Source organism: Polypterus senegalus, chromosome 13, assembly GCF_016835505.1.
Source record: "Polypterus senegalus isolate Bchr_013 chromosome 13, ASM1683550v1, whole genome shotgun sequence".
NCBI lineage: Eukaryota > Metazoa > Chordata > Cladistia > Polypteriformes > Polypteridae > Polypterus > Polypterus senegalus.
The window spans coordinates 122,557,310-122,573,672 of record NC_053166.1 but is presented as its reverse complement, the minus strand read 5'-3'; the positions used below and the strand labels follow the sequence as shown (position 1 = coordinate 122,573,672).

The 16,363-nt window shown below is 43.5% G+C and overlaps 2 protein-coding genes across 10 annotated transcripts in view; one reads left to right on the top strand and one right to left on the bottom strand.

Annotated features, from left to right (window-relative positions):
* Positions 1-36: 36 nt before the first annotated feature.
* The window catches only part of LOC120542882 (GRB2-related adapter protein-like), a 41,895-nt gene continuing 25,568 nt past the window's right edge, over positions 37-16,363 (bottom strand). Inside the window, exons 2-6 of one of the 3 annotated variants that reach the window (XM_039775597.1) lie at positions 13,474-13,676; positions 13,229-13,326; positions 4,927-5,046; positions 2,119-2,287; positions 37-1,072 (exon numbers count right to left, since the gene is read on the bottom strand). In XM_039775597.1, the coding sequence (XP_039631531.1) occupies positions 887-1,072; positions 2,119-2,287; positions 4,927-5,046; positions 13,229-13,326; positions 13,474-13,551 (651 nt within the window). In that variant the 5' untranslated portion in view covers positions 13,552-13,676 and the 3' untranslated portion in view covers positions 37-886. Of the gene's footprint in view, positions 1,076-2,118; positions 2,288-4,926; positions 5,047-13,228; positions 13,327-13,473; positions 13,677-16,363 lie in introns of those variants that run through there. The other 2 variants (XM_039775596.1, XM_039775598.1) reach the window with 2 other exon arrangements.
* Positions 13,700-16,363, top strand: part of LOC120542878 (transmembrane protein 94-like) — a 47,457-nt gene continuing 44,793 nt past the window's right edge. For all 7 annotated transcript variants that reach the window (XM_039775588.1, XM_039775587.1, XM_039775589.1 and 4 more), the window contains exon 1: positions 13,700-13,903. In XM_039775588.1, the coding sequence (XP_039631522.1) occupies positions 13,862-13,903 (42 nt within the window). In that variant the 5' untranslated portion in view covers positions 13,700-13,861. The remainder of the gene's footprint in view (positions 13,904-16,363) is intronic.

Below are 16,363 nucleotides of genomic sequence, written 5' to 3'. Positions count from 1 at the left end.
AACTTTCCACTTCTGACACAATAACAACACTAAAGATGTCTCTGCTGGGTCTTTATTATAGAAGGTGCATTTTTTGTTAGGCTAGCAGTAGTTCAAGTGTCCATCACTCATCTGCTACTAAGAGATCCTCTTGTCTTAAAGCAGTTAACACAGACAGTGCCAGGGGATCTCGGTGTACACTGGACAGAAATGACCATGCAGAGGGTTCACTCATTTCAAAGTGGTGTGGACAGCATGCAGCAGGCCAGCTTATTTGAAAGCTGTTATATATTTTGACAGTACCTTGTCCATTTAAATATGAAAGGTTTGAACAGTAGAGGCCATAGACAAGGTCACCATTTAAGGCAGTTGTTTTGACGTTAGTGGTCATGCGGGAGGGTCAGTGTGGTTAAGGGCAATGCAGAAAGCAGTCTGGACAGAAACCGCTTAGGATGTCAGTATGTTAGGAAACAGGCTGACCAGCATTGGCAATGCAACATGTGTACCTGTTCAAGTGGTGTCTGGAGACTGGTGACCAAAGAGAAGGACACGACTTATGGGAGTCGTTCAGGCAGTAGTTGGCAAAACAGGAGAGTGGGGATAGGGCTTGATTACAGGATACCAGTGCTTATGATGTCATTTTGGAGAATGGTGGTCATAAAGAGATTAGCGATCATAGGTGGGCTGAGGGTGGTACGTGGTCACATGAAGAGCAGTGACCATGCAGGAATTTGGTGTGTTTGACAACAGCTTTCATCGAGGTGTTTGTGGATAATGTCACTGTATATAACAGTGACCATTCTGGAGGTCAGTATGTTTGTGGTCATATGAACAGAAAGTTGGTATGTTTAAAAGCAGTGACCGTACAGAATGGCAGCATGTTTTGACATTTCTGGTAGCAGAGTGCTTACATCTGGCCATTGTCGGTTGGTAGGACATACTTGGATGGAAAGACTCCCACTCTGCCGTGACAGCGGCCTTTCCAGAGACTGGAGTCTGAGCAGTCCAGCAGCTCAATAACATCTCCTTTGCCGAATTTCAGCTCAGATGGTTGGTCTGGTGTAAAGTCCAAGAGAGCTTGTGCCTCCCGAGGCTTCTGAAGGAAAAAAATGAAAGATATGAGTCTCTGAGCCAGTTTAGTGTCCTCATCATGCGTGTCCATTATGAAAATGACATGAAAGGTTTGCTGACCTGGTCCTTCAGGGTCTGTGTGGAGTCTTAGCTGCTCGGCATACTGGGACAGAGAGAATGCCCACCAGTTAAACATCTCCCTACTCCTTATATTGTATTTGAACGAGGATGGATGAGACTGTGACCTTGCTGTACCCCTCATTATTCTGAGTATGTGACTGTTGGGATTCTGGTCTGGCAACTTGTTCTCCCTACTGTGGTTAAATAAAAGTTTGGCGGTGGGGAGAACATGCCTGACGTTCACAGTTATGGGCATCTCAGGCAGAATTTGTTCCCTCTTGACTGACACTACTCAGGCTGCAGATCTCAGCTGCATCGCTTCTTCCTGACTGACAGAAAAGCCACAAGTGACTCGCCCTATGGAAGCCACACACGTAGGCTGTTCACATCAGCACTTGTGTTGTAACACAGGGGTCTGTGCAGACTTGTCAGAGGCGGGGATCAAAAAATACTGAGCTCTGCATTCAGTGTCTATCGGCCACACCTAGCCCGCCAAGAACTTCAAAAAACAACAGTGCCTTGCTCCCTGTGGCGCCTGAACATCTGGGGCTCTGCCTTTCTGGAGCCCTCATCACCTTGGGCTCATGACACTTTGGGGCTTTCGCAGATTTTGACTGACCTCACTCACTCCCAGTGGCCTTTTACACTCTGGGTCTTCATTCCAAGATGCTCTGTGCACTCCTTTGGCCCTAACATCCATGACTCCTGACATTCTAAGGGCCTTACTATATGGGACAATTCTAGACACTTGGATATTAAAATGCAGACTAAGCTGCCTATCTGATTTTAGGCTGAAACTTAGAAGTGTTCTCAGACACCAGCTAGTCTTTACATAACCATGAAGCATGACCTTAGATCTCAAATACTTGTTTGCTATGCACATTTTTCAGAAAGGTCTACTCTAATCCTTCCTTCTCAAATTCACATGACATTTGCAATCTTGTCTACCTCAAGTGAAGGCTGTCTATTCCTTAAGAAGATGTTCTTCTCCCTGGCAATGGTAGTGTTCCGGTAGAAATCAATGAGCTTGTTGATGGACACAAACTTCTCTTCCCAGAGAAAATAATGCCCCTTGCCATCTTGTAGGATCTTGAAATGCTGGACATGGTCGCCATAGCTGCAAAACAGGAGAGACTAGCGTTTTATGTGTTGTAGTCATAGGATTAAATGCCATATTACTAAGAGCTCAAAAGCTCTCTCCCCCATCTCTAGTGCCATCACTCTTCTAATGGTTGATTCTGCTGCTCATGCACAGCTGAAATTCTGAGCCAGTTTGGAGTCACAATAACCATGAAATAGGCAAGTTGGAACAACCAAAATAGAGCACTGAAGAAGTTTTTGATCATACAGTGATAGCCCTAGGAGAATTTGGAAACAGAATGAAATGGCCCTGATTGATGCCTAGACTGTCCTGGGAGAGCCATGACATTAGACAGGGATGGCTTTAGGGAGTTGTGAATTATGGATAGAATATGATTGGTTGAGGCTTTGATCAGTACTATGACAGCATTAAGAAGAGATAAGAAACAAGAAGGCATTAGCACGACTTAAAGCCTTGAATAGCACTGGGAAGCCATTAAGTATGAGTGAAATCTCTCCATGAGAGTCACAGACTACAACCAAGAGAAGCCATGACTAGCACAGGAATAGTCATGGAGTGTCTTTGAAATAGCCTAGGAGGGCAGTGAGTGGAACAGAATTGGTTGAGGTCTTCATCAGCTACGAACAATGAGTGGAACAGGACTAGTCAAGTCCTTGAACTTCACTCCTCTCCTAGTTCTATTCCACTGTTACTTCATGACTCCTCAATGATGAAAAAGTTAGACAGCAATGGGCAGGACATGTGCTACATTCAGGAGAATCCTTCATCTGCAAAGGAATATCCATGGAGTATCCCTAATACACTGAAAGAGTTGAACAGCACTCGGAGGGCCTTTTGCTTCCACTGGGAGTAGCCTAGACCAGCAAAAAACAGCCATGGAGTATCCCTGGAGTAGTACTGTGAGAGTTATCAGATAAAACTTGAAAATGAATAGACCAGAACTTGGAGAGGTCTCGATTAACCCTTGGTTGGCCATGGAGTATCCTTTGAATACCACTAGGGAGGTTATGAATTATGAGTTGAACAAGGAGTGCCAAGGAGTAGGACTGAGGTAGTGGCGGGAGAGCTGAGAATTATGGGTGGAATACAAGTGTTCAAGGTCTATATGAACATTAGAACATCACTAAAAGGACAGAGGGTTAACAGTGGGAGGAAACAAGACTAGCACCAGGAAAACCAGAGATTAATCCTGGGTGAACTGTGAACTATGGGAAGAATAAGGCTGGTCAGCACTAGGAAACCGTTAAGTAAGACCAGCATAGAATGGAGAGGGCCATGTGCTATAACCAGGAGAAGCCTAGACTAGCCCTTGGCTAGCCATGTAGTATCACAAGGTCAGTACAGTCATATTACAGGAAGAGCTAATAAGAAGGAATGATCACTGGTTGCATCCTTGAATTCCTTGGGCAGCCAGGAACTAGTACATAATGACAATTTTGATAAGAGCAGGTCTTCCAGTCCCACAGGCTTGCCAATAATATTCACATTCACATAGATTTGAAGGTCCCTAAAATCCTGCTCTCTATCACACTTTTCAGTAATTTATTCTGTGTGTGTACAGTATGACTGGGATAACAGTGAGAGAGCCATGGGCTGCTACTGCACTAGGATAGCTAAGGAGTAGCCTTGGGAGTGCAGTGAATAATGAGTGGAAGAGGCTTCAATCAGCACTGGCACATTAATAGGAAAGCTGTGAGAAAGCACATGGATAATTTTAGACGAGATGGGAAATAGGACTTGGACAACACTGAGTTAGGATATAGTGTGTTGGATAATGGATGGATGGATGGGTGGATGATTGAGGTCAAGGTGAGTTCTGACACCACAATAATCACTTAGTGCTTTGATAAACCTTGAACATCCCTACCTTTGCCATTTAGGAGCCCTATGATGACAGTGGGAAAGTTATGGGGTAGTAGTGGGAGATACATATATGAATAATAATAGAGCCAAGGTGATGGAATATCATGTGCAGTGGATAAAGTGGTGCTGAGTTAGTGATGAGAATGTTCTGAAAGGCACATTGTAGGACTATTGGAGCATACTGGAATGTCAGGAAACGGGTTAATTGCCATGGGAACTCACAGGCCATTATTTTTCTTGACCCCTTTACACCTTGTAGTGTTGCCTGAAATGACTACTCATAAATTGGAGGAGTTGGCCCCTTGACTTCATTTTGTTTTGAACAGTTGCCACTTCTGGCAACGTTCCTGATCATGGTCAGGCTTAGCGTAGCTGTTTTGCCCAGGGGTAGAGGTACAAGTGACAAGCATCAAGCCCCTGGGCGTTAGTCACATTCCATAGTGCAAATCATCCAGTTTGGCAGTCTAGTAGGGTAAAGCGACTGCTGCGACACATTCCTGCTCGCCTCTCAACTTGTCAGGAAATGCGTTAGCAGATTCCTGCACAACCAGAGGAAGTCTGTGGACCTTGCGGCTCTGTCAGCGCAGTCATGTGTGCTGGAGCTGAGATTCTGCTGCTCTGGTCACTGTTTCCTTCTGCTCACTGGTGTCTCTGTGTTAGATTTCAGCTTACTGCACTTCTTTCTAGTCGGCATATTGAGTAAGCATAATAAGAACAGAACAAGTGGGGACTCACAGATGCAGATTTATTGCTGACAGAAGCTCTGCCGTGTTTGAAATCGGAGGATTTACCTGACAGATAGGGAGAATTCACGGGGCGAGCTCTCACTCTCCCTGACCAGGAAGACACCACATGCACTGTGTCTCAGCCGTTCTTCAGCTGCAAGCCGTGAGACCCTACCAGCAAACCATCTGAAAAAACAACATGAGTACACGTCATCAGATACCAAGTAAAGCCTGTGCAGACTTTCAGTGAGGCTTATAAGGTAATCAGCCTCAAACTGAGAACCTCCTCACATCCTGTTCCAAGTAAAGCTTTAAGATCAGGATGACATGCAGGCCTAGTCTATGAGCCATCTATTTGACAGTCTCAGTTCTAGAGCATTAAACACATGGGGTCTAGAGCCAATTTAGTATTTTACCCCAGTTTAAAGTTTAAATTTTGATGTGAACCAGACTGACAAATTCATTAAAATAATCAGTTCGATATGAGATGTCTGTAATGATGTTTGTGTGAGCGAATGGGCACTATAATGGTCTGCTGATGAGTCCAGGGTTGGTTCGATGATCTTGATACCAAACACCGGAAACGTGTTGCATGTTAGTCAGACATTCACAGAAGAACTCCACTGTACTTTGTACAAATGACAGCAACCCTGAACCCCAACACATCACAATTTTAAGGCACTCTGATGCTGTTTTGTAGCATACTAATACTAATGCTGAGACTTCGTCACAGAGACAATAATAACAATTATTATTATAATAAGAATTAAAGAAGCAGAATCAAAATATAATTAAATTAGGTTACTGCAGCAAACTGCGCGTAATTGTTGCCACTTCACAACATCATGAAAAAAGTTTGAGATGGAAAGACCAAGAACACACACACTAAATGAGTGTTAAGCCTGATAATGGACATGTTTATTTAATAATGGATGATCTTATGGAGTAAGATCCACTGCCATACTTCCAGAACAATCACCTTCCTGCTATTATGAAACACGGGAAACGACTCTAAAAGTAATCAGCGTTTCCGATTGTCATTCAGAGTCGCATGACATGTCTGTCTGTCTCCGTGATCCCCCTCCTTATCTTTGGTAGGGCTGTTTATCCAGTGCCCCTGGGGGTCTCCGTCTGCCTTCTTGAACCTTCCCCAGCTGGTAAAATGAAACGTCAACATTCCAGGGATTCATGGAATGCAGTGCTCATTGTAACTGCATGAAATTTTGCTGATAATCACCCATCCAGCACCACCTTCACTGCAAAAAAATGCATATAGAAAAACTAGATAAAAAAAAAAAAAAAAACTTTAAATGGGAGTTTGCTTTTATTTAGCAAAAATATCTGCCAATGGGGTAAGCAAGATTTACTTGACAAGATTTCTTACATAAGGTAAAAAATCATAAATACTCATTTTTTGATAAGTCGGTAATTCTTACAATAAGGAAGACAAGATTTAATGTCATGACATAAATACTTTTCACTTGATTAGATTTCGTTTCTTGCAGTGTATCTTCAGTGTATCTGTGCGGTACAGTTTGCACTCATGAGCGTCGTGTGTTGATATTGTGATATGACTTGCATTTCTCATAAGTGTGATCATCCACAATTGAGGGTAATGATCTTTATGTGCATGTTGATTTGCATGAATTCAGCTTGCTTTAACATTACCTCACATGGAGTGCTGGGAAAATGTATACATCGCAGTATTACTATTGCAAAGCTGCATTTTCCCTGTGGTCAAAACATTACCAGCACTTTAATTTTGGCTGACAGCACATGACGTCTCCGTGCAGATAGGTCGATCATGTGACATACAAGATGTGTTACGAATATTATTCCGTCTCTCTGTCAAATCAATATCTTTTTACAAATCTTTTACTCTTTTACTCCTAATCCTGAGAGTAGGACCAAATTTTCATCCCACTGAGATTTTTGAGCCAGTTAGGACCGTTTTGCTTGACAAATATGGCGCTTATTTCAAATACCCTCACAATTCTGAGTTTCAGATCAGCCTAATTTGGGAGACCCAAGGTCATGGGCAGATGTCTTGTGTGATGTACTTCGACAGTATCCAGTCTTTAGGATCTAAAGCAAGGGTGTCCAACTCCGGTTCTGGTGGGCCGCAGTGGCTGAAGGCTTTCATTCTTTTTTTTTTTTTTTTTATTATTTATGAATTTTATTACAATCAATACATAGCAATCAAGTTTTTACAAAAAAAAAGAATTATGCTAAGAACAGATCGATCCCCACCCCTGAGAGAGAGCAAGCCAAACGGTGTAAAATTTAAGGCTTGTAAAAATACCTAAATCAACAAATTCTCTGTGCTTTATAAAATCATTTCAAAATATTACTGATTAGATCCTGCCATGTTTTGAAAAAAGTCTGCACAGATCCTCTAACTGAGTATTTGATTTTTTCCAATTTTAAATAATATAACACATCAGTTTCCTACTGACTTAAAAGAGGAGAGTTTGGGTTCTTCCAGTTTATCAGAATAAGTCTGCGTGGCAACAGTGTAGTGAATGCAATCACAATTTGTTTGTCTTTCTCCTCTTTAAGCCCCTCTGGAAGAACCCCAAACACAGCTGTTAATGGGTTAGGAGGGATTGTGAGTCCAAGGCTGTCTGAGAGGTAATTAAAAATTTTTGTCCAGAATAATGTTAATTTGGTGCAGGCCCAGAACATGTGACCTAGTGAGGCTGGGGCTTGGTTGCAACGTTCGCAGGTTGGATCATGCCCTGGAAACATTTTGGAGAGTTTTAGTCGAGACAGATGCTTTCATTCTAACCATCTTCTTAATTAGTGAGCTGTTTTTACTGCTGATTAACTTGTTTTGCCTTAGTTTTTATTGACGTGGCTCAGACCCCTTAGTTGTTTCTTTTTCCTTAATGAGCAGCCAAACAATAATGAGACACAAAACAAGCTGCCACATGACCAGCTATCCTGAAAATAAAGAAAGGTGAAAGTCTCATTCATGTTGGCCTGCTCAGGTCACCAAAACATCTTGATGGTGGTCTTAGAAAAAACAGAAAATTAACAGTCGGCTGTGGCAGAATGAGAGCAGCAACAAGTCCATCCATCATCCTATATCCTAACTACAAGGTCACAGGGGTCTGCTGGAGCCAATCCCAGCCAACACAGGGCACAAGGCAGGAAACAAACCCCTGCAGCCCGCACACACACCCACCAGGGACAATTTAGAATCGCCAATGCACCTAAACCTGCATGTCTTCGGACTGTGGGAGGAAACCCACGCAGACACGGGGAGAACATGCAAACTCTACGCAGGGAGGACCCGGGAAGCAAACATGGGTCTCCTAACTGCAAGGCAGCAGCGCTACCCACTGCGCCACTGTGCCACCTGAAGCAACAAGTCATGATATTCAATAACAGCTTTAATTAACAGCAAGGATTGGCTTCTCATTAAGAAACCGGTTGGAATTCCAATTTAGCTGGTCATCTGTTGGCTCGTTTCACATCTCATTTCTATTTGGCTGCCATTTAATGAAGAAACAAATCAAACAGGGCTATTAAAATGAAGGGAAAAGGAGTTAATTAGCAGTGAAAACTGTTCTCTGATTGGGAAAGTGTTAAAATGGAAACCTGCAGCCACTGTCTTCTTAACACGATTAGGTTTCATGCTAAAACTTAGATTTGATCCATCCCTGCAAACCTTTTACAAATGAAGGTTTACAATTCAGTCTGGAATAGAAAAGCAGTCAGCGGCTGCTTAACAGGCTTCACTTTAAAGCAATCGGCAACTGGAATCTGGAGTGAAGGTGTATCTGTGAAAGTTGTAAGTTTCGATTTAAAGTGTGAAAAAGACCTCTGACACCCGGTGCCAAGTCAGTCTGACATGGAAACGCACAGACTGATGAGCAACCAACTTTCAAGCTGTAGTTCAAGAACAGGGGTGTCAGGCTCATTTCTTGGAGGGCTGCAGTGGCTGACATTCCAGATGGTTTCTTAATTTGTGACCAGTCACTGCTGTTAATTGAACAGATTTCTGTTGACTTTTCATTGCCTTGTTTTTTAAAGCTCGGACCTCTTAATTGTTTCTTTTTTCAATAAATAGCAACCATACACAAATGAGGTTGAGAGATGGCCAGCTAAGCTTCAACCAATTTCTTAATTAGAAACCCATTCTTGTTGTTAATTAGACCTGTTATTTAATTCCATGGCCCATTGATTTTCTTTTTAATGAGGATTTCATCAAAATGTTTTGTGTGCCAGAACAGATCAATATTTCTTAGAGCTTCTCCTGTCTTTTTTTTTCAAATATTTTATTGAAATGGATGTTGAAAGAGAACACACAGGTACAAGTCAGATGAGGTTAGCTAGTCACTTTTTAAGGGTGCTTTGCATCTCAGTATTGTTTTACTGCTAATTAGACAACAAAGAAGCAACAAAAGTGCTCTTAAAAAACAAGTCAAATTAAAATGAAAGCAAATAAAGTCTGTTTCATTAACAATAGTAACTGGGTACTAATACAGAAAATGGCTGGAACGAAAACCTGCAGCCACTGAGACCCCTCTGAGTTTGACATCCCTGTTCTAGATCTTCAGACAAACAGGATCTGCCTTCTTCAAAGTGAAGCTCAGTTTACATTTCTAAAGTCCTCCAAGTTCTTAGATATCATGGTTATAATCAGATTTAACATGACATCTCAGAGTAATGAGGGCCCTTAGTCCTAGAGCAAAGCCCATTTGAAATATGAAGTCAAGACTTCTTGTAACAAGGCACAGCTTCAGTTTAACATTAAAAAAAAGGAATCAAAATTAAAAATACCCTTATAACTCAAGTTTCCAGTTCAATCTGGAATGGAAACCAACAATAATGAGCAGATGTCTTACATGATATATTTCAAGTTCAGGTATATCATCACACATGAAATTCCTTAATGATGTCTGCTCATAATGCCAGCAAAAGACACAAATAAATAAATAAACAAAACAGCATACATAAGATACAGCATACGAGTTCTGCATATTCCATGTATATACTCTCTCTCTCTTTCTACTATATATTCTTTATAAATATACATATACACTTAACGGACAAAAGTCTGACCCTCGCACCTCTATGAGCTTGTTGGACATCCCTATACCAAAGCCATGGGTTTTAATATGGAGTTGGCCTCCCCTTTGTGACTATAAAGCCTCCACTCTTTTAAGAAGGCTTTCCATAAGACTTTGGAGTGTGTCTGAACTCAGACGAGAAGACCTGGATCACTATCGGCGTTCCAGTTCATCCCAAAGGTGTTCAATGGGATTGAGGTCAGGGCTCTGTGTAGGCCACTTGAGTTCAACTATGCCTTTATGGACCTGGCTTTGTGCACTGGGGTATAGTCACGCTGGGACAGAAAAAAAGGCCCTTCCAAAAACTGTTGCCACAAAGTTGGAAGTGCACAATTGTCTAACATGTCTTTGTATGCTGTGGCATTAACAATACCCTTCACAGAAACCAAGGGGCCTAGCCCAAACCCTCAAAAACAGCCCCTGACCATTTTCATTCATTACAGTAAGCACTATGTAATCTGGACCTTAGTGTTCTCCTGGCATCCACCAAACCCAGATCCACCCATCAGTCTTCTAGATAAGCAAGTGTGATTCATCACCCTACAGAATACATTTCCACTGCTCCAGAGTTAAAGGTGGCATACTTCACACCACTCCAGCCAACACCTACTGTATCATTGTACATGGTGATCTTAGGATTGTGTGCAACTTCTGAACTATGGGAGCCCATTTCATGAAGCTCCTGATGCACAGTACTTGTGCTAATGTTGCTTCCAGAGGCAGTTTGGGACTCTTTTGGGAGTGATCCAACACAAGATTAGTGATTCAACAGTCAGTGGCTCCGCTCTGTGAGTTTGCATGGTTTACCACTTCATGACTGAGCTGTTGTTGCTCCGAGACACCTCCGCTTCACAGTAGCACTTAAAGTTGATTGGGGCAAATGCAACAGAGCAGAAATTTCATATACTGACTTGTGGCAAAGGTGGCATCTTATTACCAATGCCACTTTTAAAGTCACTGACCTTTCAGTACAACTTATTCTACTGTGAGTGTTTGTCAATAGAGTTTGCTTGGCTGTGTGCTGAGTTTATGCACTGGGTAACAAAATGGATGTGCCTGAAACACCTGACCTCCAAAATCTGGACATGCAGTAATATGCATATACAGTACAGTACAGCCTAGCAATATACTGTATATGTGTGCATATATATCTCTCTATTGTATAAAAAAATCCTTCGATGTGATGAGACTTTTTGGAAGACGAGACTTTTGCCTTGACATTTTTTCAAGTCTTGCCTTCCTCTCATACATTTTCAAACAAGACCTCACTTATCATTCGTGTGAATGCTTTTGTCAGACACATTTCCTGTGCTCTCAGCTCTTATACATTTTAAAGTTTTCCTCACTTTAAAGTTCCCAATTAAAGAAGACGTATTATGTCCAAATCTTATTGAAGAATTTCATGAAGAACAGTTATCAACATAAAAAATGAGTACACGTTTAATCCTATCACCGAGAAACAAGGAAGTCAAATGAAAAAATGTTGATCGGTTACATGGCAAATTGATTAAATGGTATCAATGCGTAGATGCGAAGATAAATATGCAGACCGTATCACAAACCATCCATCCGTCCATTATCCAACACGCTATATCCTAACTACAAGGTCACGGGGGTCTGCTGGAGCCAATCCCAGCCAACACAGGGCGCAAGGCAGGAAACAAACCCCGGGCAGGGAGCCAGCCCACCGCAGGCTTCTATATATATATATATGGGGGGTGGCAGCTTAAGCAGAGATGCCCAGACTTCCCTCTCCCCAGCCACATCTTCTAGCTCTTCCGGGGAAATCCCGAGGCGTTCCCAGGCCAGCCGGGAGACATAGTCCCTCCAGTGTGTCCTGGGTCTTCCCCAGGGCCTCCTCCAGGTTGGACGTGCCTGGAACACCTCACCAGGGAGGCATCCTGATCAGATACCCGAGCCACCTCATCTGACTCCTCTCAATGCGGAGGAGCAGTGGCTCTACTCTGAGCCCCTCCCGGATGACTGAGCTTCTCACCCTATCTTTAAGGGAAAGCCCAGACTCCCTGCGGAGAAAACTCATTTCAGCCACTTGTATTTGCAATCTCATCCTTTCGGTCACTACCCATAGCTCATAACCATAGGTGAGGGTAGGAACGCAGATCGACTGGTAAATTGAGAGCTTTGCCTTACGGCTCAGCTCCTTTTTCACCATGACAGACCAATGCAGAACCTACATCACTGCGGGCTCTGCACTGATCTGATAGTCAATCTCACACTCCATTCTTCCCTCACTCACCCCAAGATACTTGAACTCCTCCACTTGGGGCAGGATCTTGCTTCCAACTCTGAGAGGGCACTCCACCCTTTTCCGGCTGAGGACCGTGGTCTCGGATTTGGAGGTGCTGATTCCCATCCCAGCCACTTCACACTCAGCTGCGAACCAATCCAGAGAGAGCTGAAGATCACGGCCTGATGAAGGAAACAGGACAACAGTATCTGCAAAAAGCAGTGACCCAATCCTGAGTCCACCAAACCGGACCACCTCAACACCCTGGCTGAGCCTAGAAATTCTGTCCATAAAAGTTAGGAACAGAATTGGTGACAAAGGGCAGCCCTGGTGGAGTCGTATATATATATATGAATTAACTAATCACATCATTGTATGTAATTAATTGTGATTAATCACATTTAGCATTTCAACATGTAATCATAAAATAAGTACTTAAATCATGAAGTAAAGACACGGTGAATCACAAAAGTAATATAGAATCAAGGAGACCAAGGTTCATGTCCCGGGTCCTCCCTGCATGGAGTGTGCATGTTCTTTGTCTTGGTTTCCTCCAGGTGCTCTGGCTTCCTCCCACGGCCCAATAATATGCAGGTTAAGTGAAGTGGTATCCAAAAATTGGCCTTGGTGTGTGGGTGTGTGTGCCCTGCTGTCCAGGGCTTGTTACCTGCCTTGTACCCTATGCAGGCTGCGTTAGGCGCCAGCATACCCCTGTGACCCTTTTCAGGACAGAGTGGGTTAGGTAATGACAGACTGAACTATCTGAGAGTTCCAGACCATAGCAGTTGGTTTCAAAATGTAATGCTCTGAAAAGCAGGGTCCTAGGTCTATTTCATGCTAGGGTCAGGCTGAGGAGCATCTGGCCTGCCACCTAAAGTTTGAATCATTGGCACTTAACCCTGGAGTTCCAAGGTTGAGTCTCAGAGTGGTGCTGGCCCTCCTGAAGAATGTGCACTACCTCAAACACAAATGGGATCTAGACACCCGTATTCTGTCCACTTAGAGCCATAGACGAAAGCCACCAGCTTTCTATACTACTTACGGGTGGGCAGTGACCTTGATGTAATTCTTTGGGACGAAGCCTGGTGTGCCCTGCAGCTCTGCTGTGTACCAGTTCTGGTCATCCTCCATGTTGGTGATCTGTGCAAAAAGAACCCATAACTGCCTTGAAACTTTCCTTTCTCAACCAAGAAATTCAAAACACTAGAATCAGATAGTTACAAATTGTGAAGGGAAACAGTGGGCAAAGCCTGCACCCTGGGAGTGGAAGACCAGATTTGTACTCACCTTCAGCAGATTGCCTTTTCTGAAAGTCAGCTCATCCCTCTCTGTTGCCTCAAAGTCAAAGAGCGCCACTGCCTCCATTACTTGGCTGCAGGGGAGGAGGGGGGGGGCTGTGTTCGTGGCACGTTTGCTGAGAGACGGCGCTAGAGCTGGGACACAGGTGCCATCTTCCAAACTGTGTCAGCTTCTTGTGACAGGAACCCTGGCTGTGTGAGGCATGTGACAGGAAACAGGAAGTGATATATGAGAGCATGAGATTTTGCTACAGGGTCAGCTGTGCTGCTTCACACCCACCACATTGCCTGGTGACAACAGCACAAAAGTCAAAGCGAGGCTATGGTGCCTGAGTCAGCTGCTGCTGACACTGTGTCACTGATGCTTGAGACCAGGGATGATGGCGACCGCAATGGAGCAGCCCCTCATCGAGAATATGGTGGGTAAAGCTGGTTGATATGAGGTAATCCAGACAATGGATGAATGTAGATAAGTGGGAGACAGCAAACAAGTGATAAAGTGACAAAGTGACAGGGTGAGTTCACAAAGCCCCAGGGCTGAGCTACAATCTGGCGTAGACCTTCACCATCCTGGCACTGCCCTGCTTGGTGAATCTGACATTCCTGCCTTTTAGTCAATCAAACTTCATTTTGTATACTGTAGTGCCTTTTACACTGAACACCTTAACAAGTTTCTTTATAGAGCACCAGGATTACGAGTCAGGGCAGGAATGGAAACTGTAATGATTATTAAAAATAATTAAAAGCTAACAGAGAGTACCTCTGGTAAGTAATGCCATTGACGGGAAGACTGGGCATCCAGGCAGAATACACTGCGCCGACCACAACAGCTGACACATCACACGGGAAAATCCATAAATTCTCAAGCCTTCTACTTCAGTGACTGGACGCCATCCAGCAATCCCGGTCTCCCAGAGCAGGATCTGACAGATACTCAGGGAGTCATTAGTGGGCGATGAGGTTTAATAAATCACACATGCATGTGCGTACCTGTGGCAGAGTGCGTGTACCGGGGTGGGTGCGTGTGCATTTGTGTGTCCTAGCTTGAAACTCCATGTAGGTGTGTGTGCCTGTGTGTGACTGTGTGTGTGTGTATGTGCATCAATGAATTTAAATTGTGGATATGCTTGTATAACTGTGCACATGCCACTGTGTGGGTATGTGTGTCAGTTTGTGTACATCTGCCAGGGTGTGTGGGTTGGACAGCAAGCATGCCATTACTCAAAACTGTGTGACATTGTGTGTGTGTTTGTGCATCAGTGCTTGAATCAGGGTGTATGAGTGTAAACAGATTGCAGCTCTCTGTTATGTTTCAGCCAGGTTTTCTCCCAAGCTGGGGTTCAAATGTCCCTTTAACGTCTGTTTTGTTAATTTTTTACATTAAAATTATTTGTTTAGTTGCTTTATTTCAAAGGTTCTTTTTCTATGTTCCATATGTTTTGTGGGTGGTCCCCCAAGAGACAGGTTCACCTGCCCTTCACCATCAAGGGACTGCCCTCAGCCCTATAAAGGCTGAAAACCCACAGTCCCTTTCGGTTAATTAAATTCTCTGTTGTTTTCTGCTTCTCTTGAGGTTATTGCTGTTCCAGAATTTGTACTCTATTTTTTGACCATACTTTATCTTGAGAATTGGGACATTGTTTGCTATGGGACTGCCTACTTTATTCAACTCGTTTTGCCTTTTCTACACTTTGTTGCTGTGCTGTTTTTCAGAGCACTTTTGCGGAAATAAATCCTTTTTATTTATAAAGATTCAATATTTGCCCTCTAATTACTTGCCAAGGTTTGACACCCCCCCTACCCCCCACCTGTAGCTGCCATTTTGAGATATGTTTTGGGACTTTTTGCTTAGGAACCCCAAGTTAATGACACTGCCTGAGTCAGTACATGTCAGTATAATGTATGTGTGTGTGTACTTGTGTGCCATAAGATATGTGAATGTGTATGGGTGTCTGCATCTGCCAGGTGCATGCCTGTGCATTTACTGATGGGATGAACATTGTCACACTGCAGTATCATGAAGCTGTATTGGCAGAGGACCACCTTGTGATGTGTTAATCCATAAACCGCTTGGGTAGTGCAGGGTGCAGGTCACTGGGCGTCCTCTGCTCCTCAGTTGCTCCGCTCATTTCCCATCTTCTCAGACCTTCTCTCCTTCTCCTCCTTCTCTTGTGAGAAGGGTCTGACTGTAAACTTCATCCAGGAGACCCCTCAGTCGCAGGAACCTGTGGCATCATTTGGGGGCTTGTGTCTGGAGATCGAAACGAGATAGCTCAGACTCTATTGGCAGAGCTGTCTTAACATATACATAATGGGCACTGTCTGGGGCCCCCAGGTACATTGGGGCCCTTGATGTTTCTGATGCCCATGTATGTTTCAGTTTTGCTATCAAAACAAGGGCCCCAGTGCACTATTTTGCCCAGGGGCTTATGATGCCGCTAAAACGACCCTGTCTATTGGGCCTCTTGGTTATCATGTCCCATCTTCTTATTTTATCTTTACTTTCTTAATAATATATCTTGACCCCTTGGGCAGGATTATGCTTATCATCTTGTACACAGACAGACTCTTCCACCCATGTATGCACATGTAGATACCAATGGAGGCACCTTCACACTGTAGATATGCAAGTCTCTTACCACACAGGGGTGCAAGTACACAAATGTGAGCAGATGCATATGAATCCTGGTGCATCCATATGCACCCACATATCCACAAATATGACTCCCATACATACATACATATTGTATGCCATCATCTCACTGTAGCTGGTTTTGTGCCACAAAGTAAGGCTAAAGAAACCCTTATGTGGATATAGAGACCTTCTGCCCATTCTCCCTGATATTCTGCCAGCTATTGAGTGACATATAGAATGGCTA